This window comes from Mya arenaria, chromosome 4, assembly GCF_026914265.1.
Source record: "Mya arenaria isolate MELC-2E11 chromosome 4, ASM2691426v1".
Taxonomy (NCBI): domain Eukaryota; kingdom Metazoa; phylum Mollusca; class Bivalvia; order Myida; family Myidae; genus Mya; species Mya arenaria.
The window spans coordinates 53,358,476-53,383,062 of NC_069125.1; the positions used below are offsets into that span (position 1 = coordinate 53,358,476).

A 24,587-nucleotide genomic window follows, 5' to 3' on the forward strand; every position below is an offset into this window, starting at 1 on the left:
AGAAAGTTCCGATTTTTCCTTATTTTAGGTACTTGTATTTATTTATAGTTCATTATATTCGGAACCAAATACTTACTTCATGGAAACACCGCGTACACTAGCATTTGATAAATGCTGACGGATTTTATAGCTAGGCTTATTGTCATTTTACTTGTGTTGGAAATATTTAGACATAGACATATAATTTGTTGCAAATACCTTATTGCAGTTATTTTCATTAAAAGAATCCGCCGATTGCAAAGAAAACAGCATATAAGGCTATGAAAGGCCAGCAGCCTAAACCCTCACCACATTCTTGTTCTTGTTTAATGTCAAAAGGATGAAATGCCGTGTGTGTCAGCGAAACAAATCAATCAACAAAGGATACAGAGGACAACAATAATAATACACGTGAATGTTTAAGGATTGGTTATCTATACAAAATAAAATCCTTGTACCTATTTTCCGTGCATTAGCGTCATTCAATCACCTCGAGTCGAAAGTTCTAATCACCACAAGTGACACAATTTCCATCGTACCAGCCAATTGTTTCCATGTCCCGCCATTGAAAATGATCAGTCAAGCTCATAGATAAGAATAAATGGAGGCCGTCTGTCACGACAATCCTATGAATAAAACAAGATGAAATCTGCAACTATTGGTCATAGAACAATCACTGTTAGAAATGACGCTGGGTTAGGTACACCATATCTCTCAGTTGTTTTAATGCACAATTTGATCGTGTCAGTTCAATAGATTACACGCCTGTAACTATGGAAGATAATATCCGCCAGTTTACTCATTATGCTTTATGAAAATCTAATTTCTTTTTTTTTCGCTTAAATGAATTTAATGTTAGTTTTGGTTATTTTAAAATCTTATTGTATTTCGTATCTCTATAAATATAAAAATCATTTGAACTATTACTTTTTTAAAACGTTCATTTTATTTTTGCACACGTTTCAGTTTTTCGATTGAGAATTTTTTTACGATTCCCTAAAATTTCATGAAGCATTAGAACTGAAAGATAAATCTAATGTTCCCATTTTCATTGTGAGCTCGATGTACGTCATCAAGTACAACAATTTTATAACAGAATTTGAATCAATAACACAGCTGGCAAACATGAAAAAATGCAATTATGAAATACAAAATACGAAATGAATTGCATGTTAGAATGTCATAAAGCATAATGAGTGAATTGGCGCTTCCCTTCAATATGGACGTGTACTGTTTATTTAAATGCAACATTTCTTGTCAGTTAGTGTAACAATGCATCCCAGATGTTTTTGTATAATCTAGTTGAACAGGTTGCGTTAAGGTCTATTAAGTATAATAACTACAGATATGATACAGTGATTATATCGAGTATAAGTGTTGGGAATCGCGAGTGCTCTTCAACACGTTGAAAAACCAAGAAACCTCCTTATTTCACTAGCCGTTCCGAAGCGATAACCCACATGTATTTGTAACGATGATGTTGTGACGTTGTGTGAGCATTGACCTTTAAACTAGGTGAATGGTAGATGGGTGCTGGTTGGTTGGTCCCTGTAGTTCCCATTGTACTAAGTCTAGAGCCGGTATTCTGCATTAAATTATCTAATGCAGTACTGTTGTTTCGCACTTGCTCGAACACGAAGTAAAATTGGAATTGAATTCATATTCATTGAAAGCCTTCAAATGTCTGTTTCCGTTATTACTAGATATAACCAACCATGATTAAGAACCCACCTACCTAGTCAATTGTTGCCTTAACCATCTGTACGTGTTCGGACAAGCACATATATACGACGGGTTTTGTTCGGCATCCGTAAATAAAGGCCAGACGAATTGTATGAATGAATCATGGGATAATTGATATGTTTTCCAGTCTAAATCGAGGTGTAATAACCTTTATGATAAGGGAGCCTAAATGTCGATTACAATAGACCGGGTTGTAGCATCATCAACAAGTAAGACAATGTAAGACAAGTAAGCTTAAAAGTCGATGGTACTGCCGAAACACGCATATTCCCATCAAACACGTTGCGTGAGGGTAATTCTGATAGGTTCGTAAATGTAACATCGTCTAAAGCCTGACAATAACAAGAACATATTACATTTTCACGGAAGAGACGGCAACTATCTTTATAATAAATTGTGAAAGATTGTGTGAATGAACTCATCGCCAAGCCAATGCTCAATAACATCCTCGTTTAACAAATGTTTTTTTCTTCTTTTTGACTACATCATAACTTACATAACGAAGTCACACTAAACAAATTTACAATGTAGGGGGGTTACAGAATTATCATAAATCACGCCTCAAACATGAATGACGCAACGCCATTGGTCCAGGACTGGACACCTGGCGACCCAATATTTTTCCATATTGGGTCACTAATTTTATATCGTACCATAATGGCGTCTATATTTCGATTCCGATGTAGATATGAGACATTTGAATATATAAACAGGTTGTCGACGTGATATACGGTGCGCAGGAAACCATATCCGGGTTCGAGCTTCTCTCTCACCCGATATGGTTCCCTTTGCCCTGTATATCCTATATCGGGTCACCTACTAACCCCATAACTTGCTGTATGGGTCACAGAAACATCTTGCGTTGGTCACAGAATCATCATGTAGGGTGTCACAGAATCATCGTGTAGGGGGTCACAGTCTTTTCATGTTTTGTGTTACGGAATCATCATGTAGGGCGTCCATGAATACATGTGTAGGCGTCACAGTATCATCATGTATTGGATCACAAGATCATCCTGTAGGGTGTCACAGAATTATCATGTATTGGGTCACATAATCATCATGTAATGGGTCACAGAATCATCATGTATGGGGTCACAGAATCATCATGTATTGGATCACAGAATCATCATGTAAGGGGTCACAGAATCATCATGTATTGGGACACAGAAACATCATGTATTGGATCACAGAATCATCATGTATTGGGTCATAGAATCGTCATGTACGATGTCACAGAATCGTTATGTATTGGATCACAGAATCATCATGTAAGAGGTCACAGAATCATCATGTATTGGGTCACAGAATCATCATGTAAGAGGTCAGAGAATCATCATGTATAAGGTCACAGAATCATCATATGAGGGGTCACAGAATCATCATGTATTGGGTCACAGAATCATCATGTATTGGGTCACAGAATCATCATGTATTGGGTCACAGAATCATCATGTAAGAGGTCACAGAATCATCATGTATTGGGTCACAGAATCATCATGTATGGGGTCACAGAATCATCATGTATTGGGTCACAGAATCATCATGTATTGGGTCACAGAATCATCATGTATTGGGTCATAGAATCGTCATGTACGATGTCACAGAATCGTTATGTATTGTGTTACAGAATCATCGTGTATTGTGTCACTGAATCATCCTGTAGGGGGTAACCCAATCAGCCTTTTTAGGGGGGAGCAGCTACATAATCATCATAGATAAACAACAATCAAAACCAAAACAACCAAAATCATTTGTGTTGATTCTAACACAGCATCTTTTAAGTAATGAATCCGTTTTTAACAAATGTAAGGCTATACTTTGTTGTTTGTTCGAACAGATGAATTAAATTAATGCTAGAATCTCAAATAAAATAGTGTACTCATTTCGCAGCACGTCATTGAGAAAAGATATTTGCCAATGCAAACCGGTTTCTCAAAGAATCAAATCCGTAGAATTCGTTTGCAAATATTAAAATGCCGTATTTTTCATAACCATTGATTGTTTCAGTGATTGAATTTCATTGACAATTTCAATATTTCTATGATTTATATAGCATTGGGCTTTTTGTGTTGGTACTTTAGAATTGACTAGTGTTTTAATGCGTGCCATTGGTGTATGAACAGTAGAGAAAAATACGCCATAAGTTGTATGAAAAACGAAGGTATACTCGTATTTGCACTTGCAAACAGCATTGTAATGTCATCTGTAGAAAAAGTTTGTTTAAGTCGTTCATATCTACTAGATTTAGGTCATTGTAGCTTTTTCCCATTACATATTCTCGAAAGCATTTTTGGGGCGGAGATGATTCTAACAATGCCATTGGAAGCAAAATATGTCAGTACCGTAATTATATACAAGGGCATACCACTCCTCAAAATACACGGTATTTTGCATTTAATATTTTGATGCAATACTGTTGTCCACTTGCTCATATACGAAATAAACTTGGAATTTAAGTAGCCAGAAGGGATCACATACATTTTAAAAAAGACATACTCTTTGCAAAGGAGTATTTCTCTTATCATCGACTAGTAATTACCATTACAAATCTACCTTCGTAGCTTACTGTTCATTTCACCATCAGGGACAAGCCCAGTAGAATGTAAAGTTTTAAAGTATATCATATTTAACCAACCACAACTGCATACACTAAAATAGAGACAAACAACGCAGAAATAACAGAGACAGACCACACATGCATCAAATTATCTTTATTAATACTTGTTGGGGTTACCGCTTTGGAACGGTCGTTACACCAGTATTTGAGTTCTCAACCTCAAAATTTTAGAACTTGTTTAGACTACCATATAATTAAGACGATTTGGTCGGTATTTGTAAATTGGGCCGATTCATTACAACATATGTATGATTGTAGACTTAGGTTTTGATTTAAATCGAGGTTAAATAATTATTAAGATAATAAATCATAAAAGCCGATTCCAATTGGACTGCTTTGTAGAGTCCGCATCAAGACAACATGAGTATATACGTCGATGGTACTGCCGAACCACGCATATTCGAATCAAACACGTTGCTAGGGGATAATTCTGACAAGTTCGTCATTGAAATAACTACGAAAGCCTACTATTTACAACAAAATATGATTTATCCCTCCGGGAAAGAGGTCAACTATATTATAAATAATAAAAGATTAGTCGAATGATTTCATCTCCTAGCTGGCTGTCGATTACTTCATCGGTCATCAAAAGGTAGTTTTTATCCCATTTATGTTACTTTATTTGTTGTTGTATCAAACAAACAAACTTTAAGAAGGAACATTGATAAAATGCACGATGTAGGAGTCACAAAATCGTCACAAGCTAACATCGTTATTACGTTGATTAAAATGCTGTACTGACTGTCCCTCTGGTCTAGCTATCTACCTTAGGCTACGTTTCAAATGCTAGATACTTTACCGCTTACCAAGAAGGATGCAAACGCAGAGAAGACCCGGTTTTACAATGCCAGAAATACTTTTGTTTTCCTTGGCCACTTTATACATCTGTATTGTTTGTATCTAAATTTAATAACTAACTATCTCTCACGCTGTTTTCAGACGCTGGTGGCGGAGACCTTGGTACTTGCTAAGACCCATGGATACGTTGAGAAGATCGAGGACGAGCTAGAAAGGGAATTACAACGAGACTTCAGTGACCCGCCTCAGGAAAAAATCAAACGGTATGGATGTACTGCACATGATCGTTGCTTTTACCATTCATCATGTCTGTGAAATCATTGATAGTTTTTGAGCGTTATATCTATAAACAAAAGGTATAACATGTACGAACCCAATGGGGATTTATTTTTATTCACACAGCATTTTTTAGGAGCTACCAGCATTAACTAGGAGCGTGTTAAAAGCCACAAAATATTAACAAAACATAACATAAATAATTTTATTAAGAATTAAGCATATACAGCTTATCATCATTTACATATTAATAGATCACAAATGTACACATACACAAAGAATGGCATACAACACCATTACCAAAACATGCATTTCATCTCATAGTATTACACGAGAGAAGGAAATGATACAATATTCTATTGCACAATATTAATAATAGTATCTCTTAATTTAGAGGCTTTAATAATATATACAGCTATTTTATGCAGGAGCTGTTTACTCTTTACATTTAGTAATTTAACAAATTTGAACATGCTAGGCCTGTTGGTATAAAACGGAGGGATATAGTCTCTCCTTAAGTCACTATATACATCACCTACAATCATAAAATGATATTCATCTCCAATATCGTTCCTGTTACATAGTTCACATTTTCTATCTTGTCTAGGTATTCGTGTGTATCTGCCCCTTTCAATATTTAGCTTATGTGAGCTCAATCTCATTTTTTGAAATAGCTTGTCTGTGCTTAAAGTTGTCTAACACTGCTAAATAATCACTTATTTCAAAGACAGTCTTTATTTCACGATATAACGAAAATCCGCTTGACGTGTTCACTGTTTCCCACCATTGGGTAGTATAAATGTCTTTAAGCCTTAATCTAAATTGAGCAATAAAGCATTTACCATTTATTACCGAGTCCCTAAATAACAACACATCATTAAAAACCAGTTTGCCGAAACATTTCTTTTATATTTGAAAGCCAATTACTTTCGTTATTATCACATTTTCGTAACATATTAACATATATAGCATACAAAATACAATTGTTATCATAGCAACTTATAAGCTTAAACCAATATTTAATAATGCGTATCTTTCTGCTGATTATCAATGGTAACCTTCCAGTTTCACCATACAGTCCATTATTACTGGTTGCCATTTAAACACCCAACTTTTGCCTTAAAAATTTTGTATGCAGTCTCTTAATATTGTCAGCACTAGAGAATCCCCACAGTTCACAGCAATAGCTAAGTACTGAAGTTACATAAGTATCAAACAAATCAAAAGTCATCTTTAACGGTATACACATATCTTTTATAATATTATTTAAATATACAGATTTAAGTCCTTTACTGGCCAAGTTTTCAATACCCTTTCTATATGTGCCCTTTGAGGTCATTACAAAACCTAGATAATTAAAGTTTTCTACCACTTCGATTTGGCTCCCTTTAAACGTGAATATTTCACGGCCAGTCAGTTGCCCACCTTTCCTAAATATCATAATTTTAGTCTTTTCTAAATTCACTGTCAATTTCCACTTCATACAATAACTGTCGAGCTGATTGAGGTGTAATTGTAATCCTTGAGCGCTGTCACTAAGCAATGCACAATCGTCTGCAAACATGATCAGGAATATAGATAATTGGTCAAGTGTTAACCCGTTATTTATGTTTTCTTGCATGTGGTGTTCCAGATCATTGACGAAGAGGGAAAATAATATCGGAGATGTAATCTCCCCTTGGAATAGGCCCACATCACTATTAAAGTAGTCCGACAGCGTATTCATATGCTTCACGCACGATTTCACATTACTGTACATTGCCCGAACAATTTTCAATAATTTACCATGAATGCCTTCTTTAATTAACTTAAACCACAATGCCTGGCGATTGATTAAATCATAACACTTAGAGGAATCAATAAATGCAGCATACACTCTTTTGTTCTCATTCAATTACATCTTTACAATACTATGTAAAATGAAAATAGCGTCCGTCGTACTATGGCCTGCTTTGAACCCAAATTGCGCATCCGTCAATTGATCATACTTAAGCGACCATTTCTTCAAACGTTCATTTACAATGCTCGTGAACAGTTTTCCCAGGCAGCTTATCAGCGTTATACCCCTGTAATTGTTCACATTTGAGGCTGGTTGCTTCTTTAAGATTGGAACTATAATTCTGGACGACCATTTTGTGGGGAACACACCATCGTTAAGGATCCTGTTAAATATAATATTTAAAGGTCTCAATAAAATGTCCGCACATTCAATGATATATTCATTTAAAATATTATCAATACCATAAGCTTTGTTCCTTTTTAGTCGTTTTACTGCAGCTAAAATCTCTTCATCTGATATTAACACATTTAGCCTCTCATACATGGTCTGTCTATTGTTTGTATGTTCATCAAAATCATTTATAAACTCGTCTACCTCATCATCATGTTCATTTTCGGGGACTTTTGCCAGTGACTCGAAGTGTTTTACAAAATCCTGTAAGTTAATACTTTCATCAACGGGTTGTTTCCTTTTCTTCAACTTCTTCGAAAACTTTCTAGGTTTAGTTCGTCGTAAATCATTCATTTGTCGACATTGTTCTAACTTGTATTTATTCTTTACCTTTCTCACACAGTATTTATACTCCTTTTTGCATTTTTTCATAATTTCAAAGTTTTCAACAGTTCTATTACAACTATGCCTCTCTATTGCATCTTTATATGCTACTAACTTATTTCTACACTCGAAATTAAACCAAGCTTTATGTTCAGAATAGTTGCTATCAACAAATGCGCTGGATTTAGGGTTAACCTTGCGTTTGTAATGTTTATCAGCTTTATCAATAATATAGTCTGTCAACGTCGAAGTAGCATCATCAACATTGTCACATATATCCATATTTTCTAGATAGTGTTTCAATGCCTTGGTATATATTGGACCTAAAACTGCCTCCGCTGACCATTTGTACTGCATTTTTTCAGACTGCGTCTTATTACAAGGTGTCCCATATTCAACTTTTAACTGGGGCATGGTTCGAGAATTCATTGTAATTATCTACTGTAAAGTCTGTAAAATACGCAAAGTTGCTGTATTTTGTGATTACATAGTCAATTAAACTTTCCCCATTATGCGTGAAGCAAGTAAACTGACCTTGATCTGAGGCCATGCCAGATCTACCGTTCATTATACACAGATTAAAAGATTTACAAATATCAATAACTAGATCCCCCAAATCGATTGCTGGTATGGTCCGCCGATTGTCTCTTAGGGGGCACATCATTCAATACATCATTTAAATCAATATATAAAATTCGCTCGTTCTCTATAAAGTCATTTTTTTGCCCTGTTCTTCCATTTAAGTCTCCTATCCAAATAGTTCTGCCCCTCTCGAAATAATATACTAACTCTTCCTCAATTTTCTCAAATATATCAACGTTATACATAGCATGAATAGGAGAACTCTCCGGGGGTATGTACGATACTGCAATATACCAGTCTTCATCCAAATTAAAATTAATTAACACTAAACGTACAGCCTCAACTTGGAGCATATTTAAAGCCATACAACATTAACTAAGAGCCTATGTAAAGTCACACATTAATTAGGAGCTTTTTTAAAGGATCTCAACATCAACTAGGAACTGGTATAAGGCAGCAAAACATTAACTATGAGCTTGTTTGAAGCGAGAAAACATTAACACTAAGGTTGTTTAAAATCTCACAACCTCAACTGAAATCTAGTTTAAAGGCTCTCAACAATTACTATGAGCTTGTTTAAAGCCACACAACGTTACCTAGGAGCTTGTTTAAAGGCATTCAACATTAACTTGGAGCTTTGTTTATGGCGCCCAACATTAACTTAAAGCTTGTTTAAAGGATCTCAACATTTACTATGAGCTTGTTTAACGCCACACAGCGTTAAATAGGAGCTTGATTAAAGGCTCTCAGCATTTACTAGGACCTTTGTTAATGGCGCACAACATTAACTTAAAGCTTGTTTAAAGGATCTCAACATTTACTATGAGCTTGTTTAACGCCACACAGCGTTAAATAGGAGCTTGTTTAAAGGCTCTCAACATTTACTAGGACCTTTGTTAATGGCGCACAACATTAACTTAAAGCTTGTTTAAGACTCTCAATATGACACAACGCCTCAAGACATTAGACTCTGATTACATAATTATTGAAATATATTAGCAAAAACTTGTTGAGATTGCGGCCTTGAAACTTCCGTAAAAAAATAAGAAGTATGGTAAAGCCGGTTTACGAGATTTCAGCATCAAATTAATCAAAAACTTTTTTCAATAGAGCAAAATAAAATCGTAGACTTAGTCAGAGGCAGAAGAAACTTATATTAAACTATGTTAAAATAAATTAACGTACTCATCGAGCAGATATATCTCAACAGGTATAATATCAAACAGTACTCTAGATTTCAATACTGCTCTTTTACCTTACCATTGTGAAATTGTACAATGCCTGAATCATTATAACAGTAATAAGAATGTTATTTGTCTTACTGCAACAAATCGTGTACGTATTCCAATTAAGCATAATGAAATGCTGCGTAGCTAATTTCATCAATTATTTGAAAGAAAAACATCGAACATTCTGAAACATCAAACGATTATCAAACTCATTCTTGATAGTACGAGGTGGGCCATGTACATTTTTTAAATGTACGTTTAGAGTCAAGTTGATCTTAAAGTTGTTTTTTCTAAAGATCACAATTAATTAGATAAAACAAATATCGTTCAATATATATAAATTTTCAATTTCTTCAATGTTTTCATTGAGTAAATTATTTGAGCTTGAATCAATATTTTTTTATAAATACTTTAGTTATCTGTTCTCTTGTTTTTGGAAGGAGAATTATCAAGACGCTTGCTTATTTCGTAATATTTATAACACAAGTCGTTAATAAACTCTTGATAAGTTCATGCATCGCCACCTTTATCATTTTTATCATACCTCTGGTTTTTGGAATATTTGATCTTGTGCCGCTTTCATTAAACAAGATCCCAGAAAGATTTTCACTGCCTGTCCCTGTGTTATCTATAATATACAGTCGAAACCCGTTGGCTAGATGTCTCATGGCTCGATATCCTCGTTGGCTCGAACCAGATTAAAAAGACCGATTTTGTTTTACTTTATATTCATATAAAATTCGATCGGATGGCTCGATATCTGGAGGGTCGATATTTCTCCACGCTCGATGTCATTTTCGCGGTCCCAAGTACGAATTGTACACTTTGTTTTGTTTGCTTGGGTCGATGTCACTTTCGCGGGTTCAAGTAAGAATCTCACACCTTGATTTGTTTGCTTGGCTTCATTAAGCACAAGGCGCTAATTGATAAAAATCGCTTGATTTTGTTATAATTATTATCAAATTTTAATGGTTTAACAGTTTGAATAAACATGCCATTACTTTTAGTTCTGTATCTAATTGTTATCCTTGTATAAATTTCAATTCATTTTGATATAATTTATAAGCTATGTTTGTGTTACTCACTGTTTAAAATTGCTTGTTTCTTGTTTTCGCATAATGTATTTTTATAATAAATAAAAAAAATCAAATGATATTTTCTAAGTATCGAATAAGTCATGTTACGAACTGTACGATGTGTAACTATGTCCAATAAATACTCTTCTCTTGCGGAGAGCCAATAACAAACGAGGTAAACAAGACTTTTTGTAACCAATAAAAAAATGACATTCTGTAAGCAATCCCGCTAGGCTCGATATTCTCGAGGCTCGAAGTATTTTGGCCGGTTCCTAGCATATCGAGCCATCGAGTTTCGACTGTATACTTCTATATATACTCATCATATGCATGCATTTGTTAAAATAAAAGTTACTGGGACCTGAGAGGGGAATGCTTTGGTTTGACAATGACATCAGGCGATGGTGTTTTTTCCATTTGTTATGCTATCTTCCACAATTAAAATAACGCTAACTGTCCTTCAGACTTTCAATTCACCAATAGAAGTATTACATTCCGTCAGTAAGTAATATTATATGGCTGTATAATTAAAGGGATGATTTTGACCTTCTCTGGTAAGCAACCTCTGAATGACAACCTTCAAGTGACAAGGAAGAGCAATTATCCCATTGGCGACATGTAAATTATACTGTATGCATCGATTCGTCTTTGGTAGATATATTGTCCCGGTATACCCACATTCATTTAGTTGATTAAGAGAGTGAGCGTGGGGTTTTTTCTTCGCTAAATATTCAAGAAAGTAATCATCCATCCATCTTTCTTACATGAATATAGACTGTGAGCAAAACCAGTTTTTATGACAAACAAGATGAAGTGACGTGAAAAGGAGTTACGTCAGTTTTAACCTGAGCCTCAAAACTTGTAGGGTGGGGTTATACGACAAATATAGTATTTGGTGTCAATACTATTAAAAACGTCCACCCCATAAGAATTCTCAAACCTGTTTAAACTTTCTCAATAAATCTCACACAAAAATATTCCAGCTCTCTTGCATTTCTTCTTTCAATCATAGCAAAATGCAGCAAAATCTTTACATCTTGAATTTGATGAAATATTTTTCTTTTGCATTTGGTTGTTATGAAGACGCCAGCAGCCTTTAGAGATTGATCCAGGGTTAGGTATTCCTATTACGGTGTCTGAGCGTTTAGTGCAAATGTGATTAAACGTTGTTTTCCGTATAAATCACAAGGTCTTCATCGATCAAAGGCAGTCAACATTTGATTTAATAGAATCCGTCGTTCTGTTATCGTTAAAAATGATTCAGCCACATTGTTTATCATCTTTTTCCATCTTTGCATTTTTCTTTCCTCTGTGGTGCACATTATCAGAGCTGTCTAGGGATGATTATCTGTAAATATTTGCGGTATCTTAGGGAGTTCTGATCTATGTTCTTAGGTTTAATTAAATGTAATGATCATAACAGACCCACTATTTCCTTACTGAATTTCAAGTACATTCCCAGTTTTTGCATTTCTATCATCACCTAGTTTACAGGTTGCTGTGTGCCTGAGATCTCAGTAACTATTCGACAAAACTACTGTTTCTTGACATGTTTTTGATTAATTTACAATATAATTATGTACGACTTAGAAGGTAAATTAAATTATAAAGCAGCCTTAGATAGGGGGGCCTACCCCCTCTGAAATTTTCAAAGCAATATTTATGCGAAAAACTACAGAAACAAGCGCAGTAGCAAAAAGTGTAAATATAAACCCGGTTTAATTGCACTGGGTAAACGCCAAAGGCAAGTCCGTTTTGTCGCATACTTTGAAGATATACACATAGAATACATCGGCATGCACTACTTAAAGCATAAATTGGCACATTCATGCTCGGAAAAGCACGCCGGATCCCTCCACATTACGCTTCACGTGAACTTATATTTGTCCGGTTTTGGCCGTGTTCCTATTTATGTGTGCTAATGTCCATCGCTTTGTTAATATAGGTATGAGGATCGTGTGGGCAGTTCATAAGGTAAGTTTCGTATACAACGCAGGATAGACGAGTTATTCATAGAAACTTTACAACCTTAGAAACTACAATTCATTTATTTATGCGAATTCAGCAATTTTCCACCCCTTGATAAAATATCTAACCTCGGCTGTTGAAGAATGTTCCCAACTTAGCAAGAAATCCATAGAAGAGACACATGGAATTAAGTAAATCTCTGCAGTATATTTATTCATGTTTTGCAAATAGGACGATATAACATCTTTTAAATTACCGCTTGATGTCTGCTGGAGATGGGATGGGCTGCTATCCATCTTTTGCAATCCCAAAGGAAACTGGTCGTTTTCCTAAAGCTATTAGATACGTTTATGTGATTATTAAAAATTGTTATTTGTTATTATGTTAATGGACTATATCAATAAAGATGTGTGCTAATTTGTAGATAGGCGGCAGGATAATATCCAAGATGCAAGATTTATTTTAAAGTATGCAGTCGGCCATGGCAAATGTGGATAAAAATATACAATTTAGTGTTTTTAGATGATTCCATATATGTACATTACAACATTAACTTACAAAAGGCCTACATATTGAATAAGCATAGACAGCTTACTACTTAAAACTGAACACCCGCTTATGTAAACATACCTATTAAGTTTTCTTAAATGATAATCGTTATCAGATGCAAATATTTGAATATTTTTTTTTTGCAAATTTGGTCCATGTCTATTCAAATGAGGTATATAATTTATTAACATCTTATATCATAAAAAGATAACATTCTAGAACAATTTGATATCCGTATTCTAAGACCTTACATATGTAACATTTCCAAATCAAATAGTGTAGGAATGGACTTCGCTCATTTCCTACTTTCAATTCTTAATATATGTGCAGTTACTCGTAGCGTCGATAAACTTAACTTTTAAAAGTGAATGATTAGAAAAGTAAAGGTCTTAAACATGTGATATTGTTATAAAACAATGCTCTGATAGAGTATTTTTGTTCAAATTTTGGATAAAATTATCATTTTGTCTCTGCTTAACACCAACAAGAAACAATTTATCATTTCCTACAAATTGAAAAAGCCATATATCATAACACCCTAGTGAAATGGACGCAACGCAATAACGAACACCTCCATCTTTGTTAAAATTAAATAACTCAACTTACTTTTCTAATTGAACTTCTGATCACATTTACGTAATAAATTCATCCAATTCTTGACATTATTGTGGTATCTAATTGTCTGGATATTTATACTTTTTAGCTTGCAATTGATGACATCGTACTTCTTTTATCACACAACAATTATTTGCATGTGTACACACTCTATGGTGTTTGCCTTTCACGAAACCCAAGGCTTCACTACTAGAATAAAAAATAGGCAAAATAAGCTTATCAAACAAATCTAAGTTCTGTCTTCAGTTAACTTGTACAAATACAATTATCTTTAAAAATGTCTGTAACGCTAACCCTACAATTAAATATTGGGCATCTGGATGTGTTGAAACAGTTATTTTCTTGTGTATGCTTTGTACACTTCTATTATTTTCTTTGACATATCACTTGACTAGTATTCTTAAAACATAATTGTGCTTATTCATTTGTTTCCTCCACTTTTCAGCCTAATAAAACTTGTTCTAGGACAAGTTATCTAAGAACAATAATATGCAGTCCATTATAGAGACTCCCTCTTAAAACAAGTTCTAAAGGAGTTCATCATTGGTAAAACTGCGGCACAGATCACTTATTTCGTTGTGGAAATCGCTCATATATTTTCAGGCTGTCGTATACCAAATATTAAAATGTAAGAGGAATGACCCAATAAACAGTTAATTAATGAAAAGGTTGTTTTTACCAAAATCACATTTTCTAAACAAGCAATACTTAAATATGGCAGAGCATATTATGGCATTAGTCAGATTTAAGTTCAAAAAAATCAAGGATGTTTAATTGGTGCATCTTGTCTGTCCAGCGAAACTGTTGAATCATAATATCAATACATTTCAAATTTTTCGATGTTGGGCGGTTATGGTAGGGGTTTATTCATATTTTTATTACCGATTTACATTTCTCACAATGAAATTTTATCATTAACTTTTCACAGTTATATGTTCATATGCTTGTATTAAATAATAACGGTCTCCTGGCGACATGCTTTCGGCATCAAAATGTGTGAAGTTATGATATGGAAGTATCCATAGGGTTTGGGGCATGATTTATGTATTTCGGTGCGGCAATGGTGATCGAGTATTCAGATTTCGATCCATCGTCAGTATATTTTATATGAAAATGAAGGAATAATTATCGGGATTAAGCCTCGACCTCGACCGGTCGCCAGTTATCGAACGACCGCCTGTGCGAACGCCGTAGTTTTACTATACATGAATTAGGCATTTAGTCATATTTGAGTATGTTTTGTATCTTGTTAGATGGCGCCGCAAGGGGGACATGGTCTTCAAGAGCAAACACATGTTGTTGACTGTGGTCTTGCTGTGTATAGTGGACTGTGCCCTTGTGCTCGGAGAACTTGCTCTTGACCTGTATAAGGTTAAAGGTACCAAGACGTTCGTTTTCACAAAAGCATTTGAACAAGGAGTCAGTCCACTCTTAAAAGTTATTCTTGCAGCTTTTTAACTTTTGCAATGCATATTTCACAAGAAAACAACAACAACAATTTAAGATTTAAATGCAATATGTTTGTTTTCTTGAACGTTTAACACGATGATTAAGGCGTAATATGTTAAAAGGTTAATACAACATGAGATTGTATATTTTGATTGATAGTTTCAAGATAAATTATACTGCATGTTTAGACCCTTTTGTGTATTACTTTTACAGCTTCTCTGGAAGATTCTGACAAACTGACGACGGTGACTGAGCGATTCCTATCCGATATAGTGGTCTATCATCCAATTCTCACAAACAGAAAACCACAGGAGATTTATACCATGATCTTAGACTCCCGCATCTCCTGGCCCATTCTCACGGAAAACAGTAGCGGCCTCAATCAAAGCTACACACACATAGCTCTCTGCAAGAATGTGAATTCGTCATTCGCTTTGTCTACTTATTGGGTTCAAGACGCGACACTTCAGGAAAATGGCTCTTCGCTTGTTCCGGATACCGGAGATTCCTTTGCTCACATAAAGTCCAATGTAGAAATTATTGGGAAAATTGCTCACATATTTCATTACTGCAGTATCGCAATTCTGTCGCTGATTATGATAGAGGTGCGTAATATCGGTGCCTAATGTTCGTCATAATTGGTAACAAAGAACATGACAATAATTCATCTGTAGAGCTAATATGTTGTGTACGAATTCATCAAATAGCCAAATGACTTGGCTTTTTTTAATTATTCATTGGGATGAAAATGATATTATATTCGTGTTTAATGACTTAACATTAATCAAATATTTGATAAGAATATGGTGATGATTAGATGGAATTCAACATTAGAATTAAACCTTGAAAACGCTGTAATGTTCCCTAAATCAGGTAATGTCACTCCATAATGGGCGCGAAAAGTTCCTATGTTAAAGAAATCGGATAATTCATCAATCGAACAAACGTTAAACCCAAAGTAAAAAGGTAATAAACGTCAAGACGAGTCCCTAATTGAACTTTTCTTTTCTTTACACTTCCAGACTATTCTGAAGGCAATCTGTGCGGGCAGATCGTTCTTTCACAGGAAGATCGAGGTGAGTATAAACTCTTAAAGACGCATTTGTCATTACATTCTGGCACTTTAATTAGTGAGATAAAGCAGTTAAAACAACAGGGGCAATCCCAGTAGCAAGAAGACAGCTATGATCTTGTTTAGTGACTCGCTGTTCTTACTGACAAACAAACAAAACACTCATGAACAACACAAATGCATTTACCTCATTACACTTATACCAGAGACCAAATAGTGCACAATACATTAATATTATTATTACTTAGAGCACTATGAACATTACAACTTGTTTCACTTATCACGTTCTATATATGCAGGTGTTCGACGCATTTGTGGTTGTGGTGTCGTTTATAATGGACTTTTCTTTCCTGGTGTTCCTGTCTGACATTGACACCAAGGACTTCGTCTTCATCCTCGCCATTCTTCTTCCCTGGAGAGTTATCAGGGTTGTCAACAGTACGTATATCCGATTGTCTCTTATATTATACTATTTTATTTCTTGGTGTATTTTTTTACATAAAAACCCCATTAAAATGCAAACATTACTTGGTTGCTCTTCGAAATTGTAACCTAAGAAATACATAAACATATCAATTTCTGTTAACAAGTGAAAAGGTATGGATCCGTGGTTTGAATTCGAATCCATTGTTTAAATGCTTTTACCAGCCTTTCAAACAATGCAATTTTGATTTATATTCTTGGATTTTCAAACTTAACAATTACAACCATAATATATTTAAATCTGGTCCTTTAAAGGGGAACAATATAGGTTGGGTTGATACATTTTTAATGCATTATAGTGTTTAAAAACACAATTGCGTCAACCTAAAGTGTGCCCCTTTAACAAAACTAAACATCTCTGGTCAAGTCATAAGGCATTTCATGATTTACAATTTGATATGGGTCATTTAAATAAGATACAGTATGGACAGGTAAGCAGGATCATCATCATAGAAAATGTCCCGTGGAATCATAAAATTATGTTGGTATAAGTCTTTCCATTACCAGATGTCTGTCTCTTTTGCTAAATACTTGTAAATTGCCTTCGGTCAGCCATAAAGTTGATTAAGAGTTAATCCGTCTCAGCCATTTAAGCCATCAATTTGTTATATATGACGGGAAGAACTCTCTTTGGCCTAGATTTTCGTTCGTGGATATTTTCTCTGAAATATCTGTTTTTGTTAAATACTAGTTTAGTGAACAATAGCTGCGTTTGCAGAATTGTATCGATAAGACAAGGATGCCCGCTATATCTTGCATTTGTAATATTAATGCCGTATCTAAAATCATTCCAGTCATTGTCAGTGCAGTGGAAATTGTGTAAGTGCATTCAACACACAAATTCACTAAACTTAATATTTTGCACGTATTGCTTTTTGTGAAAGAAGTTAACCTTCCAAGAGATGTATGACGAGTTCGACGAACGAGATTTATTCAGTAAACCATGTCCGCGTTGGTATCGTCTTTGATAACAAAGTTTGCAAGTTCTCTCACGGGGGATATCAAATTCCATCCTAAATGTCAAAAGTAAAGCATGGTCATATTTTCAGGTCTCATAGTATCTGTAAAAGACCACGAACACTTTCGACTGAAGCTTGTATATAAACGGAAGAAGAAGATACAAGGAAATCTCAGGGATACAGAATCATTGCTCCAAAAATACATGGTGAGGAAACATACATTTCTGTGTACTGTTTCATAAATAAATGTATATGTGAGTTATATGTGGAGTTAGATTATTCTTATTTTATATGTGTATATGATTGTAAGCTAGAATAATGTATATGCTTGAAGAAAAAGATATTCAGTAAAAAAAGCACTTGTTCATTCTTTTATACTGTATTTCTTGACATACACTTTTTGAGGTAATTATGGTCATGTCTGGTACCGTTGGTAACTATTCCGTCAAAAGTTCTTGGATAAATAAGGATCCATAAAGCAAAGCGACTGATGCACGCATAGCTCATAGGCATACTAAAAATTATTTTTAAGTCTGAATGACGAGCATTTACCTAATAATGTATTTTTCTTTAAGACGCAAGTCACCGCTTTGCAACGATTGTGTATAATGGAAGGAATAGAGGAATGGAAAATTGACAAGTATTTGAAAAATGAGGAGCTTTCCAAACCACGTAAGCCAAGATAATTTAATTATCTTAGTAATGATTTCATTTTCTTAAATTGCAACTACCAAAGGATGAATAAACTTTTTATTGCATGATATTATGAACTCGTTTTTGTGCGCAAAATTATGAACCCTTGGTATCGCTGGTTTATTCATAAACAAGCTTCAATTTAGTAAAAATAAAAAAACTGAAAAATAATAAGGACATAGTCAGATAGAGATATCAATTTGATATCTGTTAAATTTGTTTGTAATTTATTGCCTTGTTTCAACAGCAAATTTTGAAACGATAAAGAAAGATCACACTGGTTTTTGATTCCTTATCCCACAGTAGCCTAGTGCACATGTACAAATATATTTCCGCATTACTACCCGAAAGCCGCACTACTATCCGAAAGAAATATGTCGTTTGTCGTCAAATTTAAATGGTTTCGTAAAGAAAATTATAATTTTTTTTATTTTTTTTGAATACTTTTAAGGTATGAAAATGAAATAAATTCTATGGAAGTCGGCTTAACTGTGAGATTGCATCAATTATCACTGCTTGCGTAGTGATACAGCCTCAAATATCAATCGACTTCCAAATATTCCACATATGAAAAAAATCAGCTAGGAATCATATAAACTTGATGACACTATATACCATTGTAAATGTCATTTCTATTGACTTCCTATCCATTTAAAGTTATTACTGAAATTATAAAGAGCATCGCCGGTTCATTAATATTGCCAGTATGTCGTTATGTTCCGGAAAGAAACTAGAAGTAAACTATTTTATACTTCCTATATTTTCAGCTACACCGAGCAAAAGAAAATTCAAGTTCAAATTTGAAGACTCAATCTTTCATATGCAAGGTTTCAACAGAGCCCCGCGATGTTCATTACCTGCTCTGGACTTTCATGGAATAAAACTTCCCTCAAAGTCAAGAATTTCGCTTCCATCTGTTGCTAATTCTATCAAACACCACATATCAAAGAACCTTCCGAGCCGGCGAGCGTCTCTTGCTGCAATAGAACTTCATGCTTCTTCTAAACACGCAAATGGTGATGTCAGACGCCGGAAACTTAAATCGGAAGACCTTGGAACTATGCACGAAGAAGAGTCTGAATATGATGAATCACCGAGTTTGTCAAGGGCAACGTCGACTTCCGGTGAAGTGTTTGGTCGCGTTTCTGTTTCTAGCTCTGTTGACAGTGATCGGACGTTGGCAGAGGGCAGTAGACATAACTCAATAAATGCTGACGACGAACGGGCAAATATTGCAAAAATACAAGCGGATGCAAAACGGAGACACTCTGAATCGAATTTGGATAAAAATAAAGTTTCGTTTAATTATAAAGATTTGAGAACTATAATTAGTTTTAAAACCCCTTGTGGTAAAACATTAACTAAACCTCAGAGGCCTTCATCTTCAAAACTCCCAGATGAAAAAGACATTGACACTGACCAAATATCTATGGATGATACTTCGATATCATTCATTGACGAAGATACCAACTCTTCTGGCAAGCGAAAATTAAGTATTCGGCATTCGAAATCGAGTGATGCCGTTCTTGATATAAATAAGCAGGTCAAACGGGTTGGCATAAAACGCCACGAAAGTGACGGGGACAGTGATTTCCAGTGTAATGGTAGCGCTCAAGTGTATGGCGGTGACGATGATGATGATGATGATGATGATGATGATGGCGATGGCGATGGTGTCATTAAGTGTGATAGTGTTGATGACTGTGATCAAACACAATAATTATCTACGAGTAGTATTTCCTTATAAATATGCAGCATAATGTATTGTTTATATGACAGATTTGTTATGTGTTTATGATTGTTGTAAGTTAGTTGTTGTTCATCGTTATGTCCATTTTGATACTTTCCAGCTAATACGTCTTTGGTTGTTTAAATAACGTTTATGAAACCGACTTTGAAAACTAAACATATTACAAAGTGTATAAGTAATTTCAATTTTATAATCAACATATAATATTACATTGCTTTGCAATAGCACACATAACTGAAGTTGATGATTAAAAAGGGGTTGAACACATCGTATATTGCATATCAGCGACATTTTTAGAAAAGAATCATGAGCAGAATAACAACCTCGTGTCAAGGTTATAGACATTAATTTTATCCAGTAAAACATATCGTAAAATTAAGAACTTACATGTATTTGTGCCAAGTCATTTTCGTCATTCTTTTTCTTTGATGTCAAATTAAAGTAGCTTTTCATGTTTTAATGAGGCTCATCAACTTTTATGACAAGTTATAGTAGCTTCCCATGTTAAAATAAAGTAATTAATTGAAATGTACACTGAAAAAGAACAAAAAGCAACAATTTTCGAAATTTTCGGCAGAATATTTCGTCCAATGAGGCTGCAGTTTTTTTCATAAATTCCATTCATCTTTTCAGTTAAATAAAAACAATTTAAACGATATCTTGTGATTCCTGGCGGCGTTACTTTGTTTGATTGACAGCTCTTTTACTAAAATAAAAGGAGAAACGCTCCTCGTCACTTCGCGAAAACAAAGCAATGTTCAAAACATCAAGTGAACCATTGCGCTTCAGAAAAAAAAATATTGTAGGAAAAAATGAGATTATGGATATAAAGCCGAATGTATGTTAGTACATAAATACGCTTTTTATACTTTACCCACACGGCATAACGAAACGAAAGGCTTGATCGTCTAAAACCTTCCCACCAAAACATCCCATGATGCATTGCATATTCATTGATATGTTGAAGGCGGTTACAATATTGTCAGTAGAAAAAATAAAAATATTATTCCGTGTCTAAGCACGTCAAAAGTCAAGAGTATGCATTCAATTTGTATAAATGAAATATTTCAGTCGATGTACAGCGCCGTTCAAGCGCTTTACATAAGATCTGTTAATGTCTATTCTCTTCCGAATTATATAAAACGTGGTAGCAAAAATACATTATAAATCAAATCACTGAATGTTTATATTTGAAATATTATTAAAGAAGTCAACCATTTATTAATATATTTATTTTAAGCATGTGGTTTATTGATTCCGTGTAAATAATTCTTCGTTGCATAATGTATGTATAAAAATGACATATTTAAATATGCATGATCTCACAAGATAATTGTGAACAGTTGTTGTGCTTTTTAGAATTATCCTTTTAATTATGTTGTTTTTGTTTTTATTACATCGTTATTTTGGATGTTAGATTTGTGTCTCAAGTTAATGCAATACATGCAATAATTGTTTCAAAGATTAAATTTGTTTGTTTTAATGGAGGTCTTTAACTGTTCTTATTCCATACAAATGCTTTATTTTCGTTTCCCTTCTACGGCTATAACATGCCACAACATTGACTTCAGATTTTACAGGATTAATAAATCATGATACCGTGATGAGTTTCATTTAAGTTATACATCAACATAATATATTTTATCAAAAATACAGATTAATAAACTTCAAATACGGAAAACGCCTGCAAACGTATAACACTTCAAATGCGGAAAACTCATAAAATCCAGCCGGAGCAACATCGTCAACAACTGTTATGTACGATACAGACCTCCAAGACATATTCATTGATCCCAAAAAACCTACAAGTACATGAATACAATGTGGACAAAATATGGGGCCCCTCGCAGATAAGTCGTACATATACTGGAAACAAACAACCACTGTGCACCAGTAATTAACTTTAGCATACCAAGAACCAGACAAAGCAAATCCCAATATCAATGAATTACATAAGTGAATAACCTTTTAAAACGAACCATCTCTCAAATAAACACCGCTTTTCATTAGACATAGAATTTAAATGTATTCCAGTAGTTACAGATGATTAGTCAAACATTTCTGACTGAGTAGTTACTTGCGTTTATCTCGCATTCAAATGTCAAACAAGTCCGCTCTATCTGATCATTCCGCATTATGTCCCTTAGGAAATAATCAGCGGTTGGTTTTGCGAAGCATATCTTTTGCACCTATTCCACATAATTATAATCTAAGCGCCATATGTGCAACATCATTTTAGAATGTATTTTTTTTAAACAACACGTAGTTAGTGAAAATTAATTTAATTTTCAGTATGATACTCTAACATAAATTCCCATTTTTCAATATTTTAGGTACTTGTATTTATTTATTGTACATTATATTCGGAACCAAGTACTAAATTCAAGGAAACACCGCGTTAACAGAAATGAAATAATTGCTGGGGGATTTTCATAGCTGGCTTATTTTGAGTCTCATATTCAACTCCAATACTTATTTTTCTTATATATATAAACATAGACATATAATTTGTTGCAAGTACTTGTATTCAAACAATGCAAAAAAGTGCAAAGAAAACAACGAATATGGCTATGGAAGGCTGGCAGCCCAAGACCTTATCATATTCTTGTTCTTGTTTAATGTCAAATGGATAAAATGCCGTGTGTGTCAGCGAAACAAATCAGTCAACAAAGGATACAGAGGACAACTATAATAATATGTTAATATTTAAGGATTGATTATCTATACAAAATGGATTCTTGGTACTTATTTTCCGTGCATAAGTGTCATTCAATCACCTCGAGTCGAAAGTTCTAATCACCACAAGTGACACAATTTCCATCGTATCAGCCAATTGTTTCCATGTCCCGCTATTGAAAATGATTAGTCAAGCTTATTGATAAGAATAAATGGAGGCCGTCTGTCACGATAATCGTATGAATAAAACCAGATGAAATCTGCAACTATTGGTCTTCGAACAATCACTGTTAGAAATGACGCTGCGTTAGGTCCACGATATATCTCGGTTGTTTAAATTCAAAAATTGAATGTGTCATTTCACGAGGAAACACGCCTGTAACTATGGAAGGTAAAATCTGCCAGTGCACTCATTATTTTTTATGATGTTCCTATTTTATTATTTTCTTTTGCTTAAATAAATTTTAATATTAGTTTTGATTATTTTAAAAACTTCTATAAATATAAAGATCATTTGAACTTCTACTTTTTTAAAACGTTAATTTTATTTTTGCACACGTTTCAGTTTTTCGATTGAGAAAATTTATACGATTCCTTCAAATTTCATGAAGCATTAGAACTGAAAGATAAATCGAATGTTCCCATTTTCATTGTGAGCTCGATGTACGTCATCAAATACAACAATTTTATAACAGAATTTGAATCAATAACACAGCTGGCAAACATGAAAAAATGCAATTATGAAATACAAAATACGAAATGAATTGCATGTTAGAATGTCATAAAGCATAATGAGTGAATTGGCGGTTCCCTTCAATATGAACGTGTACTGTTTATTTAAATGCAACATTTCTTGTCAGTTAGTGTAACAATGCATTCCAAATGGTTTGATTAATCTAGCGTTGAGGTCTATTAAGTTTAATTACTACAGATATGATACAGTGATTATATCGAGTATAAGTGTTGGGAATCGCGAGTGCTCTTCAACACGTTGAAACACCAAAAAAACCTCCTAATTTCACTTGCCGTTCCGAAGCGATAACGCACATGTATTTCTAACGATGATGTTGTGACGTTGTGTGAGGCCTTGACTTTTAAACTTGGTGAATGGTAGATGTGTGCTGGTTGGTTGGTCCCTGTAGTTCCCATTGTACTTAGTCTAGAGCCGGTATTCTGCATTAAATTAGCTAAAGCAGTACTGTTGTTTCGCACTTGATCGAACACGAAATAAACTTTCATATTCATTAAAAGCCTTCAAATATCAGTTTCAGTTATTCGGTTAACTAGATATTACCAATCATGATTAAGAATCCACCTACCTAGTCAATTGTTGCCTTAACCGTTTGTACGTGTTCGGACAAGCACATACATACGACGGGTTTTGTTCGGCATCCGTAAATAAAGACCAAAATAATTGTATGAATGAATCATGGGATAATTGATATGTTTTCCAGTCTTAATCGAGGTGTAATAACCATTATGATAATGGAGCCTTAATGTCGATTACAATAGACCG

At 34.3% G+C, this 24,587-nt stretch overlaps 1 protein-coding gene across 7 annotated transcripts in view; it reads left to right on the forward strand.

Moving 5' to 3' along the window:
* The window catches only part of LOC128229627 (uncharacterized), a 112,182-nt gene extending 90,183 nt beyond the window's left edge, over positions 1-21,999 (forward strand). For all 7 annotated transcript variants that reach the window (XM_052941386.1, XM_052941390.1, XM_052941387.1 and 4 more), the window contains 8 exons: positions 5,282-5,403; positions 15,243-15,367; positions 15,652-16,043; positions 16,461-16,514; positions 16,810-16,948; positions 18,043-18,158; positions 18,528-18,624; positions 19,413-21,999. In XM_052941386.1, the coding sequence (XP_052797346.1) occupies positions 5,282-5,403; positions 15,243-15,367; positions 15,652-16,043; positions 16,461-16,514; positions 16,810-16,948; positions 18,043-18,158; positions 18,528-18,624; positions 19,413-20,365 (1,998 nt within the window). In that variant the 3' untranslated portion in view covers positions 20,366-21,999. The remainder of the gene's footprint in view (positions 1-5,281; positions 5,404-15,242; positions 15,368-15,651; positions 16,044-16,460; positions 16,515-16,809; positions 16,949-18,042; positions 18,159-18,527; positions 18,625-19,412) is intronic.
* The last annotated feature ends 2,588 nt before the right edge of the window (positions 22,000-24,587 follow it).